Source organism: Macrosteles quadrilineatus, unplaced genomic scaffold (genome assembly GCF_028750875.1).
Source record: "Macrosteles quadrilineatus isolate MER2022 unplaced genomic scaffold, UCM_ALF_1.0 Scaffold_8__2_contigs__length_117827958, whole genome shotgun sequence".
Taxonomy (NCBI): domain Eukaryota; kingdom Metazoa; phylum Arthropoda; class Insecta; order Hemiptera; family Cicadellidae; genus Macrosteles; species Macrosteles quadrilineatus.
This window is the reverse complement of record NW_026542601.1, coordinates 105637679-105664782: the sequence shown is the minus strand read 5'-3', so window position 1 is coordinate 105664782 and position 27104 is coordinate 105637679. Positions and strand designations below refer to the sequence as shown.

The 27104-nt window shown below is 31.8% G+C and overlaps 1 protein-coding gene across 1 annotated transcript in view; it reads right to left on the bottom strand.

Annotated features, from left to right (window-relative positions):
• Nucleotides 1-15121, bottom strand: part of LOC129000640 (uncharacterized) — a 40508-nt gene extending 25387 nt beyond the window's left edge. Inside the window, exons 1-11 of the mRNA XM_054427601.1 lie at nucleotides 15097-15121; nucleotides 9155-9256; nucleotides 8889-8990; nucleotides 8623-8724; nucleotides 8357-8458; nucleotides 8091-8192; nucleotides 7825-7926; nucleotides 7559-7660; nucleotides 7293-7394; nucleotides 7027-7128; nucleotides 6761-6862 (exon numbers count right to left, since the gene is read on the bottom strand). Of these exons, the coding sequence (XP_054283576.1) occupies nucleotides 6761-6862; nucleotides 7027-7128; nucleotides 7293-7394; nucleotides 7559-7660; nucleotides 7825-7926; nucleotides 8091-8192; nucleotides 8357-8458; nucleotides 8623-8724; nucleotides 8889-8990; nucleotides 9155-9256; nucleotides 15097-15121 (1045 nt within the window). The remainder of the gene's footprint in view (nucleotides 1-6760; nucleotides 6863-7026; nucleotides 7129-7292; nucleotides 7395-7558; nucleotides 7661-7824; nucleotides 7927-8090; nucleotides 8193-8356; nucleotides 8459-8622; nucleotides 8725-8888; nucleotides 8991-9154; nucleotides 9257-15096) is intronic.
• Nucleotides 15122-27104: the final 11983 nt, after the last annotated feature.

The following is a 27104-nucleotide window of genomic DNA, read 5'->3' as shown; positions in this document are numbered from 1 at the left end:
TGTATCTGTTATTTTCTTGTGATATTAATTCCCCCTTTACAATTTGCACTTTAATTATATAGTTTAGTAGTATTCTAGTAAAACCATACTGCTTCATTGTCTATGAAACTTAAAAAATGTAATGGCATTTTTACTCCATATTTTGTTATTAGAGATACAACTGTTTTAATAAAAAGTGTGTTAATAGATCATGGTTCGTTCAAAAACATGGTTATTGGAATTATTTTAATTTTATGAAATGTTATTCACTGAAAAGTGTTTTGATTAAATAAACAGTCGTACATTAATATGATCGATAGGATTATGACTCCCTAATCATCAAACATATACACTATTTGCACAATAAAAGAAACCACGCATTTTATATTGAATCTATATTGGAAATGGACGAAAATTATGATTCATGAAATAAGTTTCAAAGTTTGTGTATAGTTTTTAGACAGGATTATTTGGGTAAGAAATAAGATATGGATATGGCCTACTTGGTACCTCCAACTGACTGTATGTATTGAAATAATATTTGTTACTCCGCGGAAAAAAACACTAAGATGTACAACAGTTTTTCAAGTATTTTATTATAAGTATGTGCTTCAGCATGTACAAGAAGTACCTATGTAAGATCTGATAAAAAAACCTGAGAAAATTCGATTTATCTTTCAAAATATTATCTTTAAACGTGTAAGTGACTTTATAATAAAATTAAAGTAAAGCTATGTCGAAAAATTCCGACTGGTAACAGCTAGTGTTTGTAAAGCTCTTACATATTTTTTTATTTTTCACAGATAAATAAAGTTTTCATTTTTTTATGAAACTTTTTTAGTTACAGAGAAACTTTTCAAAGCTTGTTTTGAATAATAAATGGCATAATGTTATTTTATGTACCTGTTTACATCTATTAGGGTCTGAATGAAATAGAAAATAAAACTTCAAGCAGTATAAAACTAAAACTGTAGTTTTACGTTCGCAGTTTGATATTACTGAGATATTATTTAAAGTAAACTAAAATTCATTATATTATATTAAAAGACAATTGATCATTCACCTAACATATGTGTAGTACTGGTTAAAATATACTTATCCTTCAAAAATGAACCAATATAATAACTTGTTGCCTTAAACGAATACTTTGCAACGGAATAAGAACAAAGTGGGAAGTAATCCATTCTTATTTTTTTATTCTTTTGACTTAGGAAATGCGGTAAATGATCTTATGGGTACCTGGTACTGTACACTTAATGAGTATATGTGAGAATCTGAGTACATGAGTGTGTTTAAGGTGCTGGTGTGAGATTTTTAAATTTATTTAGCACCTTTTGGTTTAAATGAATTTATAAACCATGTTCATCGTGTTTATGGCAGTAACATATTTTTATCCTTATAACGAGATTATATTTCCTAAAACCCAATGGAGAAAGAAATATCCTAGTGGGAATAATTTCCACGCCCGAAGTAGCATTCGTAAACAAGTGGAGGATAAAATTAATTATTTGACAAATTGTAAAAACATATACTGTATTTCATTTTACGATTTGGATAGTTTTCACCCAAAGTACGGCTTCTGTGAAACCGTTAAGTCACTTAAACTGGTCCGAGTCATTTCTCACTAAGTGACACCAACAGAAGTTTTTGTTGTTGTCGATCATTAATTTTTATCAGGACCATTATGTGTATTGGTATTGATAGTTTTTTTTTTTCAGACAACAAAACGAAATTTTACTTTACAATACTTAGTGGTACTCAATTTTGTTTCTCCTGGGGAATAGTAACTATACTGCAGTCGTGTTTTTCATTTACAAACTTTTAATATATCGTCTAACAATTGTGATTCATTGTTTCAATGGCTTTATTATGATTTGTTCATTTTAACACTTTTGGTGACACAGGAAAATTCAACGGTAGCAAACAACAGCTGATATATTATACAGGGTGATGAACTCAAGGAGGCCACATCTAAGGTGCCTAATAAAATACACAGTTTTCCACTTTTCAAGTTTGTCGCCATTTTGGAAAATGGCCGCCATTTAAAAAAAAACCAAATTAATATTTTTAACGAATGTTATGGTCTTTATGGAATGTGGATACAATATTAAGACTTATTTGACTTATTTACTCTTCGCATTTTCGCTATAAACCTACTTGTTTATGAGCTATATGATGTCATTTTTCCATAGGCTGTAACTCCTAAACGAGTGGGTTTTTCGAAAAAATGTCATAAATAAAAAAGTTTTTAAATTTCATGTTCTATCCGAAAACATGATAAAATATAAGGGTGTTCCATAAGAAATTTCAAAGTTGGCCGCTATTTTGGAAAATGGCGGCTGAATTTCAAAAAAAATAAAATAATATTTTTAACTGCCACAAAACATAAAGGAATGTCCCCTATTTAAAGTTTTCTCTAATTCTTACCGTTTTCGATATCCTAATGGTGGCCTCCTTGAGTTGATCACCCTGTATATGTAAGACAACATTATATAAGACATTGTAATGCTTGTTAATCTGTCAGCTTAAATATGTCTACTAAATAATTAAACATGTGGTTTATCACACGGGAAAAAGGTGTATTTTTCACCCTTCCTAATTTTATTTTGTTTTCACTTAGTGGCTAAACATGAGCATCAATTGAAAAGGGTCACTAAGGCCCTATAGTATCATGAAACATATAGCCTCACTTAAGTGTAACTTTATTACTGTAATTACGATTTATTTACAATTTACGTCAATTAGTGAAATCACTGAATTGTACTTATCAGTGACTATATGGATCAGCTGTAAATTTATTATTTCCCTATTTATAACAAAACCTGTTGATTTGATTATTAAAATGTTAATTCTCACTCTATTCATACCTTAATAGTCGTATTTGTAAATTGTGAATAACGTATTGATCAGAATCTGAATCCATCAACAGCGCAATCTGTCAACCTCTGATCACAACCAATGACTGTGACAAACAAAGATAAATGAAGGTTGACTCCCTTTTCCATCATTCTTCGCATTTCTTCATTAGATATTCTTACAAATGTAGAAATAGCGTTTAAATGCGTTTTTAAGGAAGAGGTAACATCCGATAGCTGAGAGCTCGTAGTACCACTCGCAGAAATATTTAGCTGATTGCACTAACACATTTACCTGAGTAGGCCTATATCTTATTGCTATTATCAAAATTATATTTAATTTGCCTGCGCGAGTAGTAGTGTTAAGAACGCACACCCTTAGATATGTTTACTTGATTCAAAACCCAGACGAAACATTGCTCAAAAGGAAGGATAACTGTGCGACATATAGAGTAGGTCTACTATGACTATCCGCAATACTATCCTGATAATTTGACCAATTCGAAAATTACAAGGTAAAAATGTGGTTCGGATTCCACTATGTAGGTTCCTTGGTTGCTATTGGCTGATTGGGCTATTAATTAACAGTCGTGTCTAAGGAACATTCGGCCTTAGTCAGTAACAAGTTTCTCTCATCCTACATTCATCTCCATTCATACTTGGCTTAAAATACCTACCTTCATATGGTCGCCATTTAAGTTTAACGAATTAAAGTATTAATATAATATAACCAATATTAGATACCTGGTATACTTCACAGATTTTTAAGGATTCTTCATAATTATTGCCAGAGAAAGTAGAGTTAAATACTTAAGTAATAATATTTTTCACAAAGAATAACTACCATTGTATTACGTTTCCTAAATGTATGTTACTTATACATTTGCCTACATTTGCCAATACTACTATACTGCAGAAGAACCAAGACTGCATGACTCTAAGGTAGTTTTACATTTAGACTTGTCTCTATATTCATAATCATCACACTGGATTAATATTATCTGGAGATCTTACTAAAATATAGTTAATTTATGTTATGTTATATTTTATACCGGGTGTCCCACACAAAGGTCCCTATTTTTGAATTAATATATTAGACACACCGAACACTCTACAAACCTGAAACTCAACCATCCTAACATACACATATGTAAAAGAAATACCCCTGAGTATCAGTTAAAGCTGACACATTAGGACAAAATGGCGGGATAACAAAATAGGTTTATCTTTAAAATATGATTGCTGATTTTAATGTTTTTTCCGCCTTTTGTTTGGATCAGTCAGAACTAATTGAGGCTCGGGGCAATACCTTTACATATGTTTTAGTCACGACGTATAATCGGTTTATTATATTGCTGATTAAGTTATATGAGTTAATGAATACATTTTATTAACTCACAAAAAAAACCACAATATTTAAATCAGATACCGAGCAGAAATCAGATAAGGAGCTTTTTATAATTTAATTGTACATTATGTATGATGTTTAACTATCAAGCTGTCTTCGCTTGAGTTTTATGCGTGGATTTAACATTTACTAGTGAGAATGTCTTATATTTAGACTACAACTGGTTGCTTTTATTTTCCATGTAACATTTCTTGATCGGAGTATCAAAGTATCAATGCTAGAATGCATCCTATTACATTAGTGTAGACGCATCTACATGCAATATAATTCTCCCTCAGATCTTCCATTTATATTACCTCTGTCAATAATCAGATCAGGATATGTTTGAGTTGTATTAGTAATGATACATTCAAATCCTTCCACAGTGTATACACTGATAAATTTGAACAAAAATATTGATTCATTACTCGCTGTGTGTTACTTTTTAGGTATATTATTTAGTTTATTTTACTACGAATTGTGATTTTCGTACAGTACAATGTTTGTAATAGTAATGCTTACTATGGATGGGTAGCTGAGTGGTTATAGCGCTCGCCTAGTATTCAAAAGGTTGCCGGTTCAATCCCGAGAAAAGTGTAAAGCATTTTGATCTTTCGAAACTGGACCCAGTAAATAATAGAGATCGATGGTAAATGGTCATGACTAATCAAACAGCTGTTCTTAGTCAGTAATTAACTAAAAGTAAATAATAGAGATCGATGGTAAATGGTCATGGCTAATCAAACAGCTGATCTTAGTCAGTAACAAAGCTACACAGATCATATCAATCCAATCTGCACTCATCCTTCACTTATACTGTATTTGGGTTAAATACGCACAAATGTAGCGTTCCCTTCTCAAATGATAACCATAATTATTGATAAAAAGTTAAGTATTGTTGTCAGCTTTAAAAATTAGGTTTACAAATATTTTATTCCATTGTTGTGATTTTGATGGGGACAGGTTACACAGGTTAATAAACATGTATACATTAAATACCGTTAGCTTTTTATAAGAACTATGAACCTCACCTACTCTTGCGGATTTTAACATAAAAGTATTTTTTATCAAATCCTTATCGACGAATTTAGAGGAACTTCTGCAATTCGAAGGGGAACTCGCATTTTTATTTGTTCTGACTTTTCCATATTTTCTGCAATCAATTTGATCTTCAGGATGATTATCGAGTTAGTCCGGTGAGTAAAAGTTTTAAGTATTAATAAATTTTACCTAGAGTTAAAGTTTGGCCGCTTCGTTTGAAACAACTACATTTTTACCGTCTTTCCCTTGAGTTTACACTTTCTTTTCTTTTTCTTGAATATTGGAGTGTTTTCTACGGTTTTGAAAGGTAATCTTTGAGTCACATTTTTTTAAAGTCGTCAGAAATTATGACTGTTATTCGTTTTAAAATAACGCCTGTAATACTTAGCAATTGGTCGAATTCAAGCAACAGGTACACTAGTTAAGAATAACGTGCTATTACTTTTTTATTTATTATTTAGTTCATTGTAGATTTGCTTTTTATTGTACACATCCTCAAAGTTAATTTTTAAACACACAAAAAACTAAACAAACCCTTATAATAATATCATAACTATTCTATTATGATTGGAACATATCATGTTAAAAGAGTCTAAACAAAATATCCAATACGTGAAAATTTTTAACATGTATTCACATGTGTTCAAAATATAATATGTTTGTACACACCACAAAACAAAGACGTTGTGCGAATTTTGTTATGGAATTACTGAAAGACTAAAACACGTTTTGAAGTGGTAAGATTGTTACCGAAGCGTGTATTAAACGTGATACTGAACTGAATACTCAATTGACTTGCAAAAGGTCGAACGTGAAGTGAAAACGCTGAAAACACCAATTGGGGTATCTGAGTAGTAATAATCAACGAAACAGGGGTCAATCATCTATTGGCGTCACCGAAATGACATCATAAAAATTTAAGAAAAAGAAATTATAATGCTCTTTATTACAAGTAAGTTAAAAAATTATCTTTTGCCAAATAGTATAACAGGTTGTGTAATTAAAGTGACTATAGTTGCCTATTTTAAAAATAAAATGTGATTCTCCTTTATGTTTTGTCACTTATTTAATTAAGTATAGCCTACGGTATAATTCACTAATGGATATTTTGAGGCCAAAGAAAAAAATTTTAGTAGTCAAAAACATATTTTTCAGCTTATAAAATTTTCATGAACATATAAGGCCTAGGCCCATTCAGTTTTATAAATCGATTTGTTGTGAAATGAATAAAATGTAGTATCTTAATAGGTATTTGTTTACAGAATAGAGATTTTCTTAGCCTATTACTATTTTATTGCTTAGAAAAATACTGCCAAAGTAGATAAAATACAAAACATGAACTTAATACCAAATACTGCTCTCATAAAACACTAATGATTTTCCCCGAACAAAGCTCGGTCCCCAGGTTATCTACGGTATCAATCAGTATGACACAAGAACTGTCAATAAACTCCAAGGAGAGGAGAACTACTCAATGTCAACATGTCTCAACACATACATATCACCAGGGAGGCCGTGTATACACTGAGGTCTTCACTTCTATCTATGATGTCAATAAGTATGACACAAGAACTGTCAATAACCTCCAAGGAGAGGAGAGCTACTCAATGTCAACATGTATCAACACATACATATCACCAGGGAGGCCGTGTATACACTTAGGTCTTCACTTCTATCTATGATGTCAATTAGTATGACACAAGAACTGTCAATAACCTCCAAGGAGAGGAGAGCTACTCAATGTCAACATGTCTCAACACATACATATCACCAGGGAGGCCGTGTATACACTGAGGTCTTCACTTCTATCTATGATGTCAATTAGTATGACACAAGAACTGTCAATAACCTCCAAGGAGAGGAGAGCTACTCAATGTCAACATGTCTCAACACATACATATCACCAGGGAGGCAGTGTATACACTGAGGTCTTCACTTCTATCTATGATGTCAATTAGTATGACACAAGAACTGTCAATAACCTCCAAGAAGAGGAGAGCTACTCAATGTCAACATGTCTCGACACATACATATCACCAGGGAGGCCGTGTATACACTGAGGTCTTCACTTCTATCTATGATGTCAATTAGTATGACACAAGAACTGTCAATAACCTCCAAGAAGAGGAGAGCTACTCAATGTCAACATGTCTCAACACATACATATCACCAGGGAGGCCGTGTATACACTGAGGTCTTCACTTCTATCTATGATGCCAATTAGTATGACACAAGAACTGTCAATAACCTCCAAGGAGAGGAGAGCTACTCAATGTCAACATGTCTCAACACATACATATCACCAGGGAGGCCGTGTATACACTGAGGTCCTCACTTCTATCTATGATGTCAATTAGTATGACACAAGAACTGCCAATAACCTCCAAGGAGAGGAGAGCTACTCAATGTCAACATGTCTCAACACATACATATCACCAGGGAGGCCGTGTATACACGGAGGTCCTCACTTCTATCTATGATGTCAATTAGTATGACACAAGAACTGTCAATAACCTCCAAGGAGAGGAGAGCTACTCAATGTCAACATGTCTCAACACATACATATCACCAGGGAGGCAGTGTATACACTGAGGTCTTCACTTCTATCTATGATGTCAATTAGTATGACACAAGAACTGTCAATAACCTCCAAGGAGAGGAGAACTACTCAATGTCAACATGTCTCAACACATACATATCACCAGGGAGGCCGTGTATACACTGAGGTCTTCACTTCTATCTATGATGTCAATTAGTATGACACAAGAACTGTCGATAACCTCCAAGGAGAGGAGAACTACTCAATGTCAACATGTCTCAACACATACATATCACCAGGGAGGCCGTGGATACACTGAGGTCCTCACTTCTATCTATGATGTCAATTAGTATGACACAAGAACTGTCAATAACCTCCAAGGAGAGGAGAACTACTCAATGTCAACATGTCTCAACACATACATATCACCAGGGAGGCCGTGTATACACTGAGGTCTTCACTTCTATCTATGATGTCAATTAGTATGACACAAGAACTGTCAATAACCTCCAAGGAGAGGAGAACTACTCAATGTCAACATGTCTCAACACATACATATCACCAGGGAGGCCGTGTATACACTGAGGTCTTCACTTCTATCTATGATGTCAATTAGTATGACACAAGAACTGTCAATAACCTCCAAGGAGAGGAGAGCTACTCAATGTCAACATGTCTCAACACATACATATCACCAGGGAGGCCGTGTATACACTGAGGTCTTCACTTCTATCTATGATGTCAATTAGTATGACACAAGAACTGTCAATAACCTCCAAGGAGAGGAGAGCTACTCAATGTCAACATGTCTCAACACATACATATCACCAGGGAGGCCGTGTATACACTGAGGTCTTCACTTCTATCTATGATGTCAATTAGTATGACACAAGAACTGTCAATAACCTCCAAGGAGAGGAGAGCTACTCAATGTCAACATGTCTCAACACATACATATCACCAGGGAGGCCGTGTATACACTGAGGTCTTCACTTCTATCTATGATGTCAATTAGTATGACACAAGAACTGTCAATAACCTCCAAAGAGAGGAGAACTACTCAATGTCAACATGTCTCAACACATACATATCACCAGGGAGGCCGTGTATACACTGAGGTCCTCACTTCTATCTATGATGTCAATTAGTATGACACAAGAACTGTCAATAACCTCCAAGGAGAGGAGAACTACTCAATGTCAACATGTCTCAACACATACATATCACCAGGGAGGCCGTGTATACACTGAGGTCTTCACTTCTATCTATGATGTCAATTAGTATGACACAAGAACTGTCAATAACCTCCAAGGAGAGGAGAGCTACTCAATGTCAACATGTCTCAACACATACATATCACCAGGGAGGCTGTGTATACACTGAGGTCTTCACTTCTATCTATGATGTCAATTAGTATGACACAAGAACTGTCAATAACCTCCAAGGAGAGGAGAGCTACTCAATGTCAACATGTCTCAACACATACATATCACCAGGGAGGCCGTGTATACACTGAGGTCTTCACTTCTATCTATTATGTCAATTAGTATGACACAAGAACTGTCAATAACCTCCAAGGAGAGGAGAGCTACTCAATGTCAACATGTCTCGACACATACATATCACCAGGGAGGCCATGTATTCACTGAGGTCTTCACTTCTATTTATGATGTCAATTAGTATGACACAAGAACTGTCAATAACCTCCAAGGAGAGGAGAGCTACTCAATGTCAACATGTCTCGACACATACATATCACCAGGGAGGCCATGTATTCACTGAGGTCTTCACTTCTATTTATGATGTCAATTAGTATGACACAAGAACTGTTAATAACCTCTAATCACCAGGGAGGACACGTTAATATATGATTTGAAACCTATAGACACAAGCTATTCATAAATTGAATATAAAGTAATAAGTTAAATACAATATTCACAATTAATTTTTTATTGAATATTATTTTAATTTGATTGAGACGATTTTCCCCTTTTTTGAACCTAAGTCAGAAGAAATATTCTAATCTACATATCTACATTAGAAAATATTCAAATTTCGAATATTCCACGATTTTGTGTTTTTGATGAGACGAAGCACCTACTAGAATAACTTGATAACCAGTGGCTTATTGCAGCACATATTGAGTAAGAGTAAGACACACACCTCACTGGGGGACATAAATCTTAGTAAATCTCTAGCTTTGGCATTACTCTGAGAAGATTCACTTACAGCTGGTTCAAAACTTGTTTCTCCATACATTTTTTGTCTGATTAAATTTTATTAGTGTTTTTAGTTTTTGTTCTTACTACGAATTAGCTTCAACAATCAGCAACTGATGTATTAATATTGCTACCTTTCCATTCAAAATCACATCAATGATAATTTTACCACTGTAAAATGTAGAGGTTTATGATGATTATAATTGTCATTGATTATGAATTTTAAGTGTTTATTAACTCTTTGAGGACACTCTTTGTCACATTCTTGCTACGCCAATTAGAGTAAAAAGTGCATTTAACATCGTTTTCTATTGGACACCATTCATGCTTATACCCAATAGGAAAAAGAGTATCAAGAGAAAACAAAGAGAAAGCTATATGGTATTCCTATATAAATATTACGTGTTGCTATCAAAATAACGTAAAGCATACTGAATCACAAACTATATACTGCATATTGTATAATATAAACACGACCGTTCTGTAGCTGTGTTTTATTGTATTTGTGTGAACTCAATTGGAATACTGAACAGTCCAATTACTTTTTTCTTAAACTATAAAATATTCGTAAAATCTAGAGGAGACAACAGACGACACTACAGTGGAATACCTAGTTTTGTGGTGAATATGGTCTCCTCCGGCAGTTTTAATTATTAAGTTTGGGTACCTACGGATTCTATTATGGATATCAGATTCCATGTCTTTGGGGATATTTTACTTAACTTCAATACATATAAAAACCGTTGTATTAATGTTTTATAATTTTCAAACAGCAGCGTATTATGCTACCTATAATTTAGTTAGGGACAAAAAACATTTTTGTTTGGAAACTGTTTAATTTTTATACTTTCTCTTTGCAACTGACTGTTTTTTGCACTTCAGTATATAGGGGTAGTTCTAATAATAAATGCAAGTGTACTTTTCAGTGTTTTGAAAAAAAATTCTTCATCATTTCTTTCATTCATCATAAGTTTTCACCTTTTATGTATTTCACTATTAAGTTAATTTTTAATTTTTCTTATAAAATAAGCTATATCCGTCTCAGGAAGCATTTTTTGAGTTAATTAATTTTAAGTAATTTTGAATTCGTATCTTAAAGGGAGAAGTTGAGTTTAAATATTTTAGTTTTATTTAGTTTTTTCATTCCTTTTTTTTTATTTCATTTTTTAAAGATGCATCCTTCAATTTCACAGTATGCTTGTTCGGATGAGTCTTAAAAATTAGATGCGTTTATTGTACAGTTCAACAATATTGTAAAATTTAAAATTTGTATGTATTAAAACATATGTTTTGTTTAGAATTCACTTTTGTATTCCAAAACTATGTTCAAGTATTCGAAGTGTATAACATTGGACGAAACACATTTCTTGTCCAATCCCATAACACAAATCAGCTGTTATTGCCTTTTCATTCTCCAAACGGAGATTTTATTGAACTCCCCGTGATTTGTTGTCCTTGCAAACTTTACAAATCGCACTGGTTGGATAACTATGTTTATTTTAAAGTACCATGATATCTCTTAAAAAAATACTTACATGTATCAAAGTAGACCTAAGTATTTGGATGTTGTAAAACTCACTTTGTTAAAGTTATTATTGTTTTGTGCTATATATTCCTTATTCCTAGGCAAATCAATATTTTCGAAACTGTCGAGAATGATGAGCAAACACTAGTTCTAAATTGAACGTAAAAGTTTGACACCTCATTAATACTCAAACAGGAAAACAACTCATTAACATTTCGGTTGTAAAATCCGTGTTGAGGAATGCACTTGAAACTAAAACAAAGAGAAACTAAACACATTTGTTTTGAAAATGGACATTTTGTTTGAAAAGTGATAGAGAAATGCTTAAGCTGCTAAAATGTTGCTCTATAAAGATGTCTTTATACAAGACATTTTAAATTATTTAAAATGGGTAAAAGGTTTTAGTAAATTTTAAGTGTTCCATTTTTTAATCTTGATTATTTATTTCGGATAAGGATGATTGTTCAATGTGGATTAACATATAAATGTAGATAAAATATACATTCATATCTAGGTTATACATTTGTTTGATGGTTGGTTGCGTATTGGTTTTGGCCCTATAAGATTCAAACCTTAGATGACATTATACTTAGATACGATTCTGGCTAAATGTTACTTGGAAAACTAGTGGGAGTCAAACTTGATTCTAGCTTCAGTTGATTCCGTAATTGTCTAAAAACTAGACTAGGTGATTTAGAGTCCACACTAAATTCTCTAGATGAGCAATAATTAGTTTTATTGGTTCAAAAGACACTGAGCCCTAGTAAATCATAATTTAAAACTATATATTTTTTGTTCAATGTCTTGACAGTAAGATTCCCTTAATTTACCTTTTAGTTCGTATTTTCTAGTCTACATCATACCATTTATCTTGGATACTGAAGTATAAATTCTTGAAATAAAATACATGTGGCCAGGGATTTGTCTATAGAGAGAATTTTTTAAAAGAATTATCTCGGAAGGCGTTGTTCTATAAAACCTGTGCTTTCTCTTTTAGCGATTCATTGTATGGTAATTGACGAGTTGTAGAGTTTTTGTGACTTAAGATTGACTCTAGTTAGTGGCATGTCAAATTTCATTTATTCATTTTATAGTTTATTTTAAATTAATTATTGGAAAGCCTATATTTTTATTCTCTTACAAGGATTGAAAATACAACCATATCGTACTAAAGTTTCTCGATTTCGTTAATTTGACAAATAAACTGAAGCAACGATACGCAAATTTAGTCAAGGCTAGTATCGCAGGAGTGGATTTATTAATCAACAAAAGATGTGTCTTCCATCAACACATGGCACTAAGTGACATATCCGTTTTATTTTGCTGGTTATATTTAAGTTTGAATGGTAGTATATTGTAACCAAGGTTGTAAATTTGGTGAATATAGTTTCCACATATTTAACTTTGTCTTTATTTTATCTCTTATAATTATTGTAATTATGTATTTACTATACTTATTTTTTTAAGGTAAAATTTTCAACAAAAAAAGGATGAAAAAGTGGTCCACTAAAAGCATCTTACGTTATTACAACTGCACAGCAATTAACACTTTACATTCTTGCAAGGGTTAAGCCGGGTATTTCCCGCCATTTTGTCGCCTGATCATTTCCGTATCCGTGTCTTTGTCAGAGGCTTTAGAGGTCTTTGTCGCCTAGTAGTCATTATCCCCTGATACTATGTGACGTCATAGGAGTCTTCCTCAAAGACCTCTAAATTGCTGCATTTTACGTTTTTGTCACTGAATATGCAACAATGAAAAAGACGAGTCGAGTTTTATTTTATCTGTCAATCCCTTAGATTTAGGGAATGTATTGTAACATAAATGATCTAATACAATTTATTAAATTTGAACGATTAATTAAATAAAAGTTTGATAAGTTTAACTATTTAAATTAAACATCTTTTTTGGAGATACTGTAGATGCATGGTTGAAATAGCAATCGTTACGTTTTAATAACTTAATAATATCCGATTACGCTGTAAAATATATTATGCAAAATATTTGTTAAACATTCTGAATTTTGTATTTATTAGTTTTGAAGTGTAAAAATGTTAACGGTGTTATATAATTTAGATTCATTTGTTAATTTTATGTGATTTTTAATTTTTTATCAACTTAAGTTTATTAGGTACAATTGTATTGGACCCAAAGAAACCGGTAAAGCTACTCAATTTATAAGCGCTTTAGGAACAGAAACGGTACAATAAACCAATTGGTCAGCACCACATATTGATTCAGACCACCTACTACAATGATTTTTAAAGTATCTACTGCGTTTTTGTCTATCCTTTAAACCTTTAAACATTTCAGATGGTTTATTATTGCTGATCAACTCATTACTTCATTGTTCATATACAAATTATGATGATCCCTTGTGCAACGACTACTAGAGTTGAAGTATTTTTTTTTCTAGTTTTTTATGCAAGCAAGATAGATTTTTAAGTAAAATTAGGGCATATAGAAAGTAGGTATAGGTACGAGCGTCCATCAATTTGGGGGGGGCCTCTATAATACCCCACGTCAACAAATTCTTTTTCGATTTTAAGTGATGAAATATATTTACAAAGGAAATTTAGGTACAAAATGTGTAAACTCCACCATTTTGGACCGAATTTTTTACATTTCCAGACCACCGTCTTAACCTGGGATTATTCATCAACTCCAGCTGCCCACCTATAGAATAATTTGATGGACACCTAAGGGTTCAGGATAGGTAGACCTTTCTGTATTTTAACTAAGTTCAGAGCAATATTTAACTTTTTAACCTCCCTTAAACCAGCAAATACCATCTTATTTAACTGATATTTCCACCGTAATTTGCCATTACGTTACATTTTCACATAACCTATTTGTAACTAAATCCACTCACATTTACAAACAGTTTCTCCTGATCAGCTGACTCCTTGTAAACATGATCTTCTAATGTAATGTGTGGCAAGGATCGACAAACATTGTCTCAACAAAGACAACTTGCTGGGGTTTCTTGGTCAATCCACTTACAAAATTATGTTTAATGTTTTCTCTTTTTATTTTGTAAACTGTAATTGTTATTTCTCAGTTATGATCGATGATGTTTGTTGTTTCAATTGTGATTTGTTTTTAATATTTGTAAACACATTTTATGAAAAAAAACAACGATGGCAAATTATTATTTAACCAACAAGACAACAGTGATTCAAAAGTAACATAATTATTGACTATGGTAAAAAGACAAAGAAGATTTTTTTATTTCAAATAAATGTGGTATGTACAGCAACATACAAATTTGCTTAAAACGTTAATTTAACAAACCCTCACCATATGATAACTAATTTTACCGTGCATTTTTCAACTAAAACCATATTCATGGTTCCTAATGGTTTAGCTGAGCCTGTCTGAAAGATTTTCCTATAGAAGTTTTTTAAAGGTAATGTAAATAAGAAGTGACTGTAAATCGACACAATTTGAATTATTAACCGGTGTTTGGGAGACAAAGATTCCCTCCATTGGTTGTTTTACTCTGATTAATATCTAAGCGGATTGTATCAGTTTCTAGGGAGAAGTAATTTACCAAAGTCTGTTAGAGACAGCGCCATATTTCTGTTTCCAGATAATATTTATCCTTATGTCTGCGTAAATGTATTGCAATGCTTTATTAACTGCCAAGCCGATCGTTTATTATTTTATATTTGATTTTGTTAGCGATCTTGAATGGAAAAACCTATTTTTATGTTCGTAACTAAATTAGTATTGTCTGTTTATAGCCAGAGTAATCTATGCAGGTGATAAACCTGACTAGCTTTAAAACTAGGTCAATAAAATAACATGTGATCACAGAAGTAATTTTACTTTCATTTCTTTACTTATCTTTTTGCCTAATTTTGATCCACCAGTGTTTTACCAAATTATTTAGAAAAAATATTGTAGGCCTAGCCAGAAAACACAGCTCTTTGTTTGTTGTGCAAACCATATATTTTTTTATCTGTTTATCTCTTTTAGTAGGCCTAATGGAAATTAAGAATTATCTTTAATTTTGAATCATTGAATTGCTAATGTCATTGGTTTGTAGGTATTTTTCTGGACATTTTTAGTGAATTTAGGGAATAACCTATTTCCGTAGGTAAGACATTTATATGAAAGACAGTAAGGACTGGGCCCAGGGCCAATTTACTTTTTTGTTTTGATATCCCCAGAGGCTATACATACACAGAATTTATGTAGGTTTATGACATACACATACCAAGTTATAATACACTGTAAGGTGTTTTACAAACACGGATAGAACATTTTGATTAGTTTCTTAATCCATCAACCGAAACTTCATCTGTCACCCTCTGGCCACAACCAATGACTGTGACAAACTAAGATAAATGAAGGTTGACTCCCTTAATACGTTAAGGGTCAACGTAGTGGTTGCTGCAAAGCTATTAAATTGCTCAAGTTCAACACTCTGAATTTGATCGAAAAAATCTTTTTTCAATTATGTTTGATTTTCTGTCTGTTGATATTTAGTATTCGAGTTGTTTTTTTAGAGATTCAGTCCAAACGCTACCACTCTACGATTAAGGACCATGAAAAATCCTTAGATGTAGTATCGCTTGGTTTTGATTATTAGGGATAACTTAGCAATAGCTTTCTGCTATACCCATGACCAACATTGGTCGATCAACATGTTTTCACAACATGTACTAGATATAAAATAAATAGGAATAAATTTTTTCATCCCTTATTTATCCTGCACTTTAAATATGTACGAGAATATGTAATGTCACACTTTCACTCGTGTTTTGAACGTTACTTTTCGCTGTACTACAATGAATAATATTTTGTTTTACAAAACAAACCTTAGAATATGTCATTAATACTGTTAGGAAAATTAATTTAATAGAATTTGTTTATACCATATTTAAATAGGTTAGTTTATATTTAAAGTTAAAATCAACATGGATTATACTATTTTGGTAGTTGCAAATATAAACAGCCGACAAAACAATAAAAAAGTTTATTTGTTTTTGTCAGCATATATAGCAAATATAGCAAACAATGTTATTATTATGAATTTTCAAAGGTGATAAACATATTAAGAAAACAGTTCATTTCACAGTAGTGTAGCGAAAAACACATTTTATTTTCATATAATACTTAAGATTAAATTGTAATTTTCGTAAGTGGTATGACAACTTCTAATGCACATTGTTCAACACGGACACCGGTTTCCTCGGGCGTGATGGTTTATTCACACTCTAATTTGTTTTCCAAATGAGACAGATTTTCCACCCTTGTCTCTCTAAATCGACATTTTATGTTTAAAACTTATCGGTTGGAATGTTTTCTTTTAATTTGTAAATAGTAAAGTAGTTTTGTAGTGTTTAGTGAACATTAGTTTCTGACCATCAAGTTGCACCTTAGGGAATCATTTTCTTTAGTGAGAGGTTATTTTTATGTTGTTTTGTTGATTAAATTTTGCAGTGAAAAAATATGCAAAGAGTTTTTAAATAATTTCTGACATTACCAAAGACGTTCTCAAGTATTTAGTAGTTTATTGTGTGACACTTTTTCACAATATAGAAAACTCCCTTATTATAATAATTAAATTGATAATTACTGTTAATGTACTGTAAAATGTTTATTAGTACTTGTGGATATATTCCAGGAAGTTAACAATCATTATGTTTGAATTAGAAACCCGTCAAATTTCAAATTAGTAAAATTGTTAGATGTCGGGTCAAACTAGAGGTTTTAATTTTGAAACATACTAAACCAATTAATGATCTACAATTAGGATGTGGGAGGTGTTCATTTATGTAACAGAATTGTATGCATACCTAATGATACAAAACAAAAGTATTACTTAGGTTTCACTATTCCAGCTCTGTGGTTATACAGTTATGAATGTAAATGTCAGCGAGGTCTATGAATAGGTAATAATGATAACCTGGCCTCGTACTTCCTATTCATCAACCCCACAACTCCAATGAATGTCCTGCGACACTTGTGTTGTGAATCTTGACTGGATGGATTTATAACATCTACATTAACAGCAAAGTTTGAAATATGTTAAAACTCTTTTAAAAATCTCCTCTTAGTTTTAGAACCTGGAAACTTATGTTTTATGGTGTTTACTTATTACCTCCTTTAGGGTTTTCAATTTTAACTAAAACCTATACACAGAGTAGATTGAACCACGTTTGTTTTGCTTCAATTTTTTTTTTTTTTTTTTTTTTTTGAATGGCCAGTTTACTCTATGCAGCCTATAGTAAATGTTTAAACAAATTAACTTTCCAACAATAGCCATTAATCAATAAACTACGGTTATTGTTAACCATAGTTCTATTACATTAGTCAAACCTGATCTAAAGAGTTTTACCTGATCTGTTTTATTTAACAGTTTAGGTTTTTTATGTTTAGTCAACCCACAAGGAGTTACTTCTCTAAGGGGGGGGCAATAATTAACAAGGTGATTTCTTAGAAGAAATATTGAAAAAAAAGTATTGTTCATTACTGCACGTTTAAGGTTTAGTTACCTTATCAACTACTATATTATTTAATCAGGATATTTTCATAAACACGAGACTATGCAAGAATAGAACAAAAATATGTTGCTATTTTTTAAAGTGATTAGTTTTGTTCATGTAAGTATAATAAAAAATAATATTGCTATTCCATAATAGATTTTGAGAAATAAAATCATATTTATATTGGGGTAGAAATTGTGAATTGAAATTGTATGCTCGGGAAAGTTTGTTTGTAAATGTATGAATTCTTAGCATATTTTTAAAGTCATTGCAGCAGTTAGTATCTTCAGCTATAGGAGGACGAAATAGTTCTGAAGCAATTATGTCTCCCTCTGATAGTTATAATTGAGTTTGGATCCTCGACTATTTCTTGGATTTTAGATTTGACCCTAAAAATATCCCTCTTTTATTAGGTGGCTTCAAAAACTACTTTACAGATTTTACAACCTGTAAAAATATGTTTCCATTCAAAACTAGAAAATGTTTTTAGTACTTACAACTTAATGGAATTAACAACGAAATAAAAAGTTAAATTACAATGAAAACGTTTTAAGTGCCTAAATTATCTTGTGGTTGTAAAAGAGATAAGGTTGAAATTAATTACTCCAAAACAACGCATGGCCTCCATATTTAACACTTGATAAACGTACAGAGATAGTACAGAGTAAGGGTCTTATCAGATTCTACTTCTTAAATAAATTCATACCAAGATAAGTATTCTAATGTTTGTTTTTTAAAGTCTTCATAAAAGTCGTAATCTTACATTCTTTGTATATTTATGGCTGTTGTAAAATCAAATGATCGTAACATACATTTCTTGTGGCTACTTGGTATTTATATATCGTAATTCTAATTATATACTATTCTTTCTAACGTGAGCTTGAAGTAAAAAGAAATTGATTTCGGTATGTCGCCGTAAGGAAGCACCTGACAGAATAACTTGATAACCTGTGGCTTATTGCAGCACATATTGAAGTAAGAGAGTAAGACACACACCTTACTTGGGAACATAAATCTTAGTAAATCTAGAGCTTTGGTATTACTCTGAAAAAGATTCACTTACTGCTGGTTCAAAACTTTTTTCCTAATTTGTTATAGTTAAGATTTGACATTAATCTTATTCAATAATATCTACGGAATGAAATATATAGTTTTTATTCATAATCTTAGGCTGTAATAAACTTTAAGCAAAAAAGTAAAAACATGTTGAGTCAGAAAAAGATTTAGTGGGTCATGAATCTAAATCATTTATAGGTAACTCTATACCTATTTAGGTCAATATATACATGACTGAAACTGCATTGAGTATAATCATTGACTATTGCATACTGTCAAAGCTATAATCTTACGTTAAATTTTTTTTATTAAATTGTGTTCTTGGTGTCCATGTTTAGTCAAACAACCTGGGTACGATTACAAACAAAGACCACATCAAAGACAATCTTAAACAAGATTCGTCTAACTTGTAATTCATTTTGGAAGCATATTGAAATGTTTTATTTTAAACTATCTTATGCGTTGTTGTGATTTCAAGAAAGTTAATCATTATAATTAATTATTAAAACATGTAAACAATATAATTTGTTCACAGTTTCCAAAACGTCCTATTAATAAAATAGCTTAGCTTTTAAAAACTGGTAACAACCATAGGTTGATACATCTACGGTCACAGAACCTATATGTGTATTATAAAGGGTGCGCCAAAAAAACCTGACGGTTTCTGTTTTGTAATAAGTCAGCTGTTATACTAGCTAGAGACCTCATTGTTGTAGTGAACGATTGCTTATGTTATGCCATTTTTAGGTTATGTTTGGTAAAACATCACGTCGTCAAAAGAAAGCTACTGTCTAGTGTGGTGCAGTGTGGTGTGGCACTGTTTGGAGTCATCGGACCATATGTTTTTGAGGACGAAAGTGGGAACACCCCCCCCTGTCACTGTGAACTCGGAACGCTATTTGGAAATACTGAGGGGGTTTTTGGTTCCACAACTGCGGATGCTATGAGGGATAGACTAGACATGACTAACACGTGGTTTCAACAGGACGGCGCAACTTGTCATACAGTAAATTGTTCAATGTCAGTTTTGCGTGAACTCTTTGCCGGTAAAGTGATCTCTTGGTTTGGTGATGTGCTGTGGTCAGCTCGATTCCCAGACTTAATTTTGTGTGACTGTTGGTTGTGGGGATACTTAAAAAGCAAAATGTTTGTTTCGAAATTTCAAACCATCCCTGAACTCAAGCAGTGTATCAGGGAAGAGATTGCTTCTATTCATCAGGCGAAGGTGACTGCAAATATGCAAAAAAATTGGAAGCCTGTGTTTAGGAGAAGGCGATATAAACTAAGTGACATAATTTTTCATAAATGAAAATGGCATAGTAGTGTGTACAATATAACGTTATTTAATACATGAAATTGTAGTTTGTTCTTGAGTTATTTAGTATTAAAACCGTCTGGTTATTTTGGCGCACCCATTAAATATTGAAACCTAGTTTCATTTGTGTGTAGTCTCTAATCACTTAAACATAATAAGAGGCTAATTTACCTTAAGAGAGTCAAAGGGTAAATTAACCAATTGTTAAAAAAAAACCGTGTTCTAGTAAAGTTCATGAGCTTTAAAACAAGTCTCTAATTACATAATTGTAAGAATGTCTTGTAAGAACCTTATAGACATGTTGTGAGTGATTATTTTATAAGATCAAACAGAAAATAATTTTAGACAGAGAACTTTACTCTGTAGTACTATTATACAAGTAATTAGGTTACTAAACTCACCAGTAACTTCTAAAACTATATAACACTTGGCAAATCTAATGTAGCCAGCAGAGGCCGACATAGTTCTCTGGCAATTATGGATTCCTTCAGTACCGTAGTTATAATTAGGTTTAGGTCCCTACCGAAGCTATCTTGGGTTTCAGATTCTAATACAAATATTTCCAACACCTAACTATAATATGTTAACAATTAGGGCAGGTCAAATACATAGTATTCTTAATGATTTGTGTACACATTTGTGTCAAATTCGTCAAATCTAAGGTTAGCTTTTAAGTTTATATGATTAAATTTTGAGTTTTATATCTTATACAATTTTAATTAATTATTTCATAGTATAACACACATTAATTAAAACGATTGCATTGGCATTAGTCCTAAGGTATGGTCTAATTTGGCTTGTTGCATGTAACATTTAGAATACAAATATATTCTGTTTGTTCGAGTTTTGTTGTCAGCTGTATTTCGTATGGGCAAGCATATTAATATGAAATGAACAACATATGGACATCTGGCATCATATGGGAGATTAACTTGCTTATCAGCTATTTTTACTTTCCCTCCCTATACAGAGAATATGAATTAAGTATTGTTTTCGTCTAAAACTTTTTGAGTTTTGGGGATATCTGTTTTGGGTCCCCCTGAACCCGAAAAAATAGTTTTCCAAGTGATGTCTGTGTGTGTGGATATGTGAGCTTGGACTACACCTGTGGTCCTATTTCGACAAGTATGGTATGTGGGTTATCCATGTGGGTATCCACGTGGTATGTGGGTGGTAACCGTGGTATATCTAAAAGGATTTTTTAATTATTTTGAAAATTATTAATTTTATATGGTCCCCCATAAAAATTCCAAAATGTTGGAAAATTGGATTTTTTTATTTAAATTTAGATTGTTATAGGATTTTTTAAATTCAAACTCACAGGTACAACCTCTAATAATGTAAAAAATATGGTTTCATATGTTATTGCAGTTTTTGTGATTTCCTTATCAAATATCATATTTACTCCCAAAGGTTTTCATAAGGGTTTTTGACAAACTAATGGGAGAAAGTATGTGTCAGATTTCTGAAGTAGCTAATTTTCTTTTGTTTCTCTTATTTGTTGACATCAACCACAATATATTTAACCTTAAACTCGGGTTTTCCTCAGGTTCCTATGTCCGGCAATAGCGTATCAAATACTATTTACCAACAATGTTTTATTGCTATCATTACATAAACTAACAAAATTTTCATAAAACACTGTCGTACAAATATTTTTGTATAGGAAATAATTGTTGTAACAAGTGCAATCGCATTGAGTGTACATCTACTTTTGTATAAAAAAAAACACCTAAAATATGTCACTTTGGTTATGCTACATATTGTTAAACATCAATGATTTTTTTAATATTTACCACAAAAGAACTAAAACAATTTATTTCCGTAATATCATGTGACAAACCAATTAGTGCTTGGGATCTTTCTTGCAACGGTTAAGCCGGGTATTTCCCGTCATTTTGTCGCCTGATCATTTCCGTATCCGTGTCTTTGTCAGAGGCTTTAGAGGTCTTTGTCGCCTGGTAGTCATTATCCTCTGATACTGTGTGACGTCATATGAGTCTTTCTCAAAGACCTCTAAATTGCTGCCTTTTACAGCTGTCTTTGGATTTATCGACAATGAGAGACAGAGGGTCTAAAGATTAGGTGAATGACTCTTTGAAATGAATTAATAATGGGTTTAACATAAAACGTATTTTTAATATTATCAATAGCCTACATCACAAAATGTATGATAGATACACTGAGTAAGGACCGTTTTGCATTTTTACAATAACTTTATTCGTATTGTATTTTGTTCTGGTGTGTTTTTTTACTTGACATTTACGAGTAATTATAATTTTTAAGCACATATGCTATCCTAATTGTTTTATCTATAAAATGTCTTATGTCACCAAATGCGAAGTGAATGACTTCACCTTAATTCTGTTGATTTTTCAATTAACTACACGTGAAACCCTAAACGAAACAACCTCAATTTTTCTTAATAATTGCAAAGAATTGTTTTCACTTTAACCACAATTCACAACGGTTTATATGGGTAACCCAATATTGAAATTTTCAAACTATCCTTGGTTTAAATTATAAAGTTAAGGGAAATTCGCCAATGGTTCATTGACTTTAAACCATTTTCATGCAATAAACTTATATTTCCAAACGATAAGACGCGTCTGTGTAAGAATTAATTATCATTAACTGAGCTTAATGCTATAATACAGTACTTCCTTAGTAAAATTAAGGAAGGTGGATTTCTCAATAAAATTATAAATTATATTTGGTGACCTAAAGTTTCGGTAAAGACACCAAAATGTGAATACAGGCGAACGCTATTAGATATACAGCATTTGTATTTATGTTTGTATTTGGATTTCATATTAAATATTATTTATTAACATAAGCATGTTTTTTATATAACGAACTACAATGAAAATTAAACTATTTCAAGTGTTATACATATGAATGGTACGTTACTTAATCCACAGTTTCTGGCGGTGTCAGTTGATGATAAATATCTTTTCTGGACAATTTTAGAGATTTAGTGCCTCTACTGAAACTGTAGCTTGCGACCACAGAAACCTGTTATAAAATATTTTCTCTTCTTACAGTTTTCTAATGTATTTTTCTAATTGCTGTTTTTCTTATACTTTTACAAATATTTAAAGGATAAAATACAATATACAAGAAAGAAATGGTTTACAAAATATTTTTAAGGTTTTATGTAATTAACTTATAAACAAAAGTATCAAATATCAAAAGCTTGGTATGAAACCAATAAATTTGTGAAATCTGATCAAAATATATCCATAAACAAGGAAACTACAACGGTACACTTATGAATAATTAAGAGTTATCTTTTTAATTATCTCCGTAACTAACAATTTTGAGAAAAACTGCATAACTTTAAGTTTTATGGTTGGTTATGGGAGAAAACAATTCTATCCCCCCCTGTTCCCGTAGTCCGATCATTCTGGTTTTCGAACATTTTTGAGCTTACATGTTTGTATACTTACTTGTCCGTAAGGAATGAATTCAAAATCGGATGATCTTTGCTTGAGTTATCTTACTAACAGACACACGATGGTTTTGGCCTCCGGGGACATCATGAACGAAAAAGTAAATCAGTCCTGGTCTTGCCAACGGGAACAGCGTATTTCCTATATGGAAAATTCAATTAAAATGTGAAAACTAATCTTCTCTTGCATCAAAAGGACAAAGATATCTTAAACTAATTTTGACGATTGTATATAACAAGTTTTGAAGATATATTGTTTAATATTTTATATAAAAAGATTTTACATAAACAAATTTAAAAACATAAATTATGTAATCACAAGAGGCAAAGTGCATTCTCCGAATTGTATTTGGTGTATTTTTCTCAGCTATGTTCTTGCATTGGCCGGAAATGTATGTAGCACACACACAATATTTTATGTAGTCCATATCGCAGACAAATGGAATCATCCGGATGGCGTTTTATTGCCAATAACACAGAAGAGTCGTGTACGACAAGGATATATGAAGTTTTGATCGAGACAAGCATACATATAAGTCTAGTGGTATACAGTCCATACCATCGCTTGTCATGTCATTGGTACAAAATCGTACTTTTTGATTATATTGTATGAATTAAATTACTCCATAAATTTTAAATACGAAGAGACCAGTATTGTGCATTTCAATTGGCTTCAAAATTCGTCTCCAAGACATAATGAATAATGCAATCCCCATTTTAACCATCCAATATGAATTTAATCTGAAGAAATAAAATGCAAGAGGATCAAACATGGAAGTGTGATTAGAAAAGGTGTAAAAGCCACTAATCCTAGTTAAGTAAGAGAAGTAATTAATGTAATCTCATTTGCCTCTTTGTAAGCAGTAGACAAACGTTTGCAAAGCTCTATAAACAGCGACTGTGCATTTGTAATACATAGTAAATTAGATGTAATACATAGTAAATGAACGGTAAACGGGGGGTTTTCAGAATTGCTATGAGTGTGTAGCCTAAACTAGCAAATGCACCAGTAAACGTATCCAATACTGACATTTTCAGTTTTATTTTCTTTGTATGTATACAAGACTAACATGTACCTCACCATTTAGCATTGGCATAAGGAAACACTTTGACTGCTAGCAAACTAATTTAGAAAAGAAGTGCTCAATGTATTGAAGCTGAAAATGTTTGTGGCTGAAATTCACATTATTTCAAACAAAATTTTTACAGTTGTCAACATTTTCAAAGAGATTTATCTGAAAAAAATCTTAAAATTATAATTTTTCAAAAAAAAAATTATGTTCCAACTATTAAATTTTGTAAGCCACTGTTTGGAACAAAATAAAAAAAGTATTTGAGGCAATCGCCTCATTTTGGTAAGGCATTTTAAATAGTTAATAGTATAATTTCGCCATGAGTATGATAATATAATATAGAACATTATATAATGTAGAGTATTTGTTTCGTTGGAAAGTATTTATTTATCTTTGTAGATTTCTGTTCGGTTAAAGTAGTGATAAATGTTTATTTATTTTATCTTTAACTAGGAAATGTTTTTTACCTCCATTTATTAAGTCGATGCATAACAACAAATAAAACTAAAACGTAAGAAACACATAGGGGTTTGTACACTAATCCTTTTTTACAATTAAATTAACAATACAACTTGAAAAATTAATAGACAAGCAAAATTAAAAACTTACTTTTATTGCCATATTTATTGAAGTAGCCTATTTTTGGAAACTATAGTACTGTAGATCTCTTATGTTACAATAAATTATTATATTTTTTCCACATTTGTTTTTAGAAGAGCCGTAATCATTTTTGCAAATTTAAGAGGCAATTTTTAATTATGTTTAAAACGTTTAACTTTTTGTTCCATGGTCTTACCAAATGCAGTGTAGTGAGATTTTAATGTCACTTGGACCATCATCCAAGCAGAATATTTTCGTCTAAAGCTGCGGATTTCCCTCGGATTCGTCGTCTAATCACTTCCGTTTGGTCTGCTTTGTTCGCCGGAAATCATTAACTTGCGAGTAGAAGATTTTAAAGTACAATGGCTGATAGTGTATACTTCAACGGCTTCAAATACATCCAACACACATCCAACATTTAACTGCATAAGTGGAAATGGTTCTCGCGTAATTGGAATGTCACCAATTTGAATCTGACAAAAGTAAATCAGCTGTCCTTCGTGTTGGGGGGTTAAACAATGTTAGCCAGTAACAAATGTGTTATCTAATTAATAAACATTCGCTCTTCCTTGGTCTTTACCTTAAAATAGGCACCCTGGTACCATGGCATAATATAAATCTAGCCTAATATAATCAATTAAAATTCCAAAAGATACACAATTTGATATTTTGTTTGCTTCTCGGTAGATTATAATTGGGGTTTTTTAATTAATTTTTTTATGAAGTAAATTCATTAGAACAGTCTACACGAATTTTATTAATTTAGTATTTTCTCTTTACCTTTTATATAAACAATTTGTAACAAAACCCTAGGAATATTTAAAATGTTTAATATTATGTATTGTAATATTTTCTTGGTTATGAATTTCTAAAAGCATTTATTTTTACTTGGTTAGAAAACACACTATTTAATTTCTACAGATATGTATTAAATGCCTTTGTACCTACAAACCAAATACACACCACAATATAGATATATTTGTTTAACATCCATTATTAACATTCAAAAAATGAAATACCAAACGTAAAATCAAATGAAACACTTTATTCTCTATCATAGCTGTTATTTTTTAACGGTAGCCACCTATAGCAGAAAAGGCCTACAAATAAAGAAATATACAACACAAACATTATGAAACAAAATATGATTTCAAACAAAACATTGTGCTTTAAACTAATCAAATTTAAACGCATGAAATGATGCATGTATTCGCACCGAATGACAGATTAGAGAGTCTTCATTTATCTTGGTTTGTCACAGTCATTGATTGTGATCAGAGGTTGACAGATGGCACCAGTGTTGATAGATTGGAAAACTGATCAAAACTCAAATTCACTTTTGTTCATTGGAAAATATGTTGAACTAGCTCATGCGCAAAGGACGAATTTTATAAGAATTTAAAACTTGTTTTCTGAATGAAACAAATAATGTAATACCGAATATTTAAATGAATAAGACTTCTAATTTACAATAAAATTCATTTGTTGATTGTATGTCTATGCCATAATCAGTTAGATACCTCAATCATAGTACAGTTTTCACTCCAAATGGCCTAGGAAACTATAAGT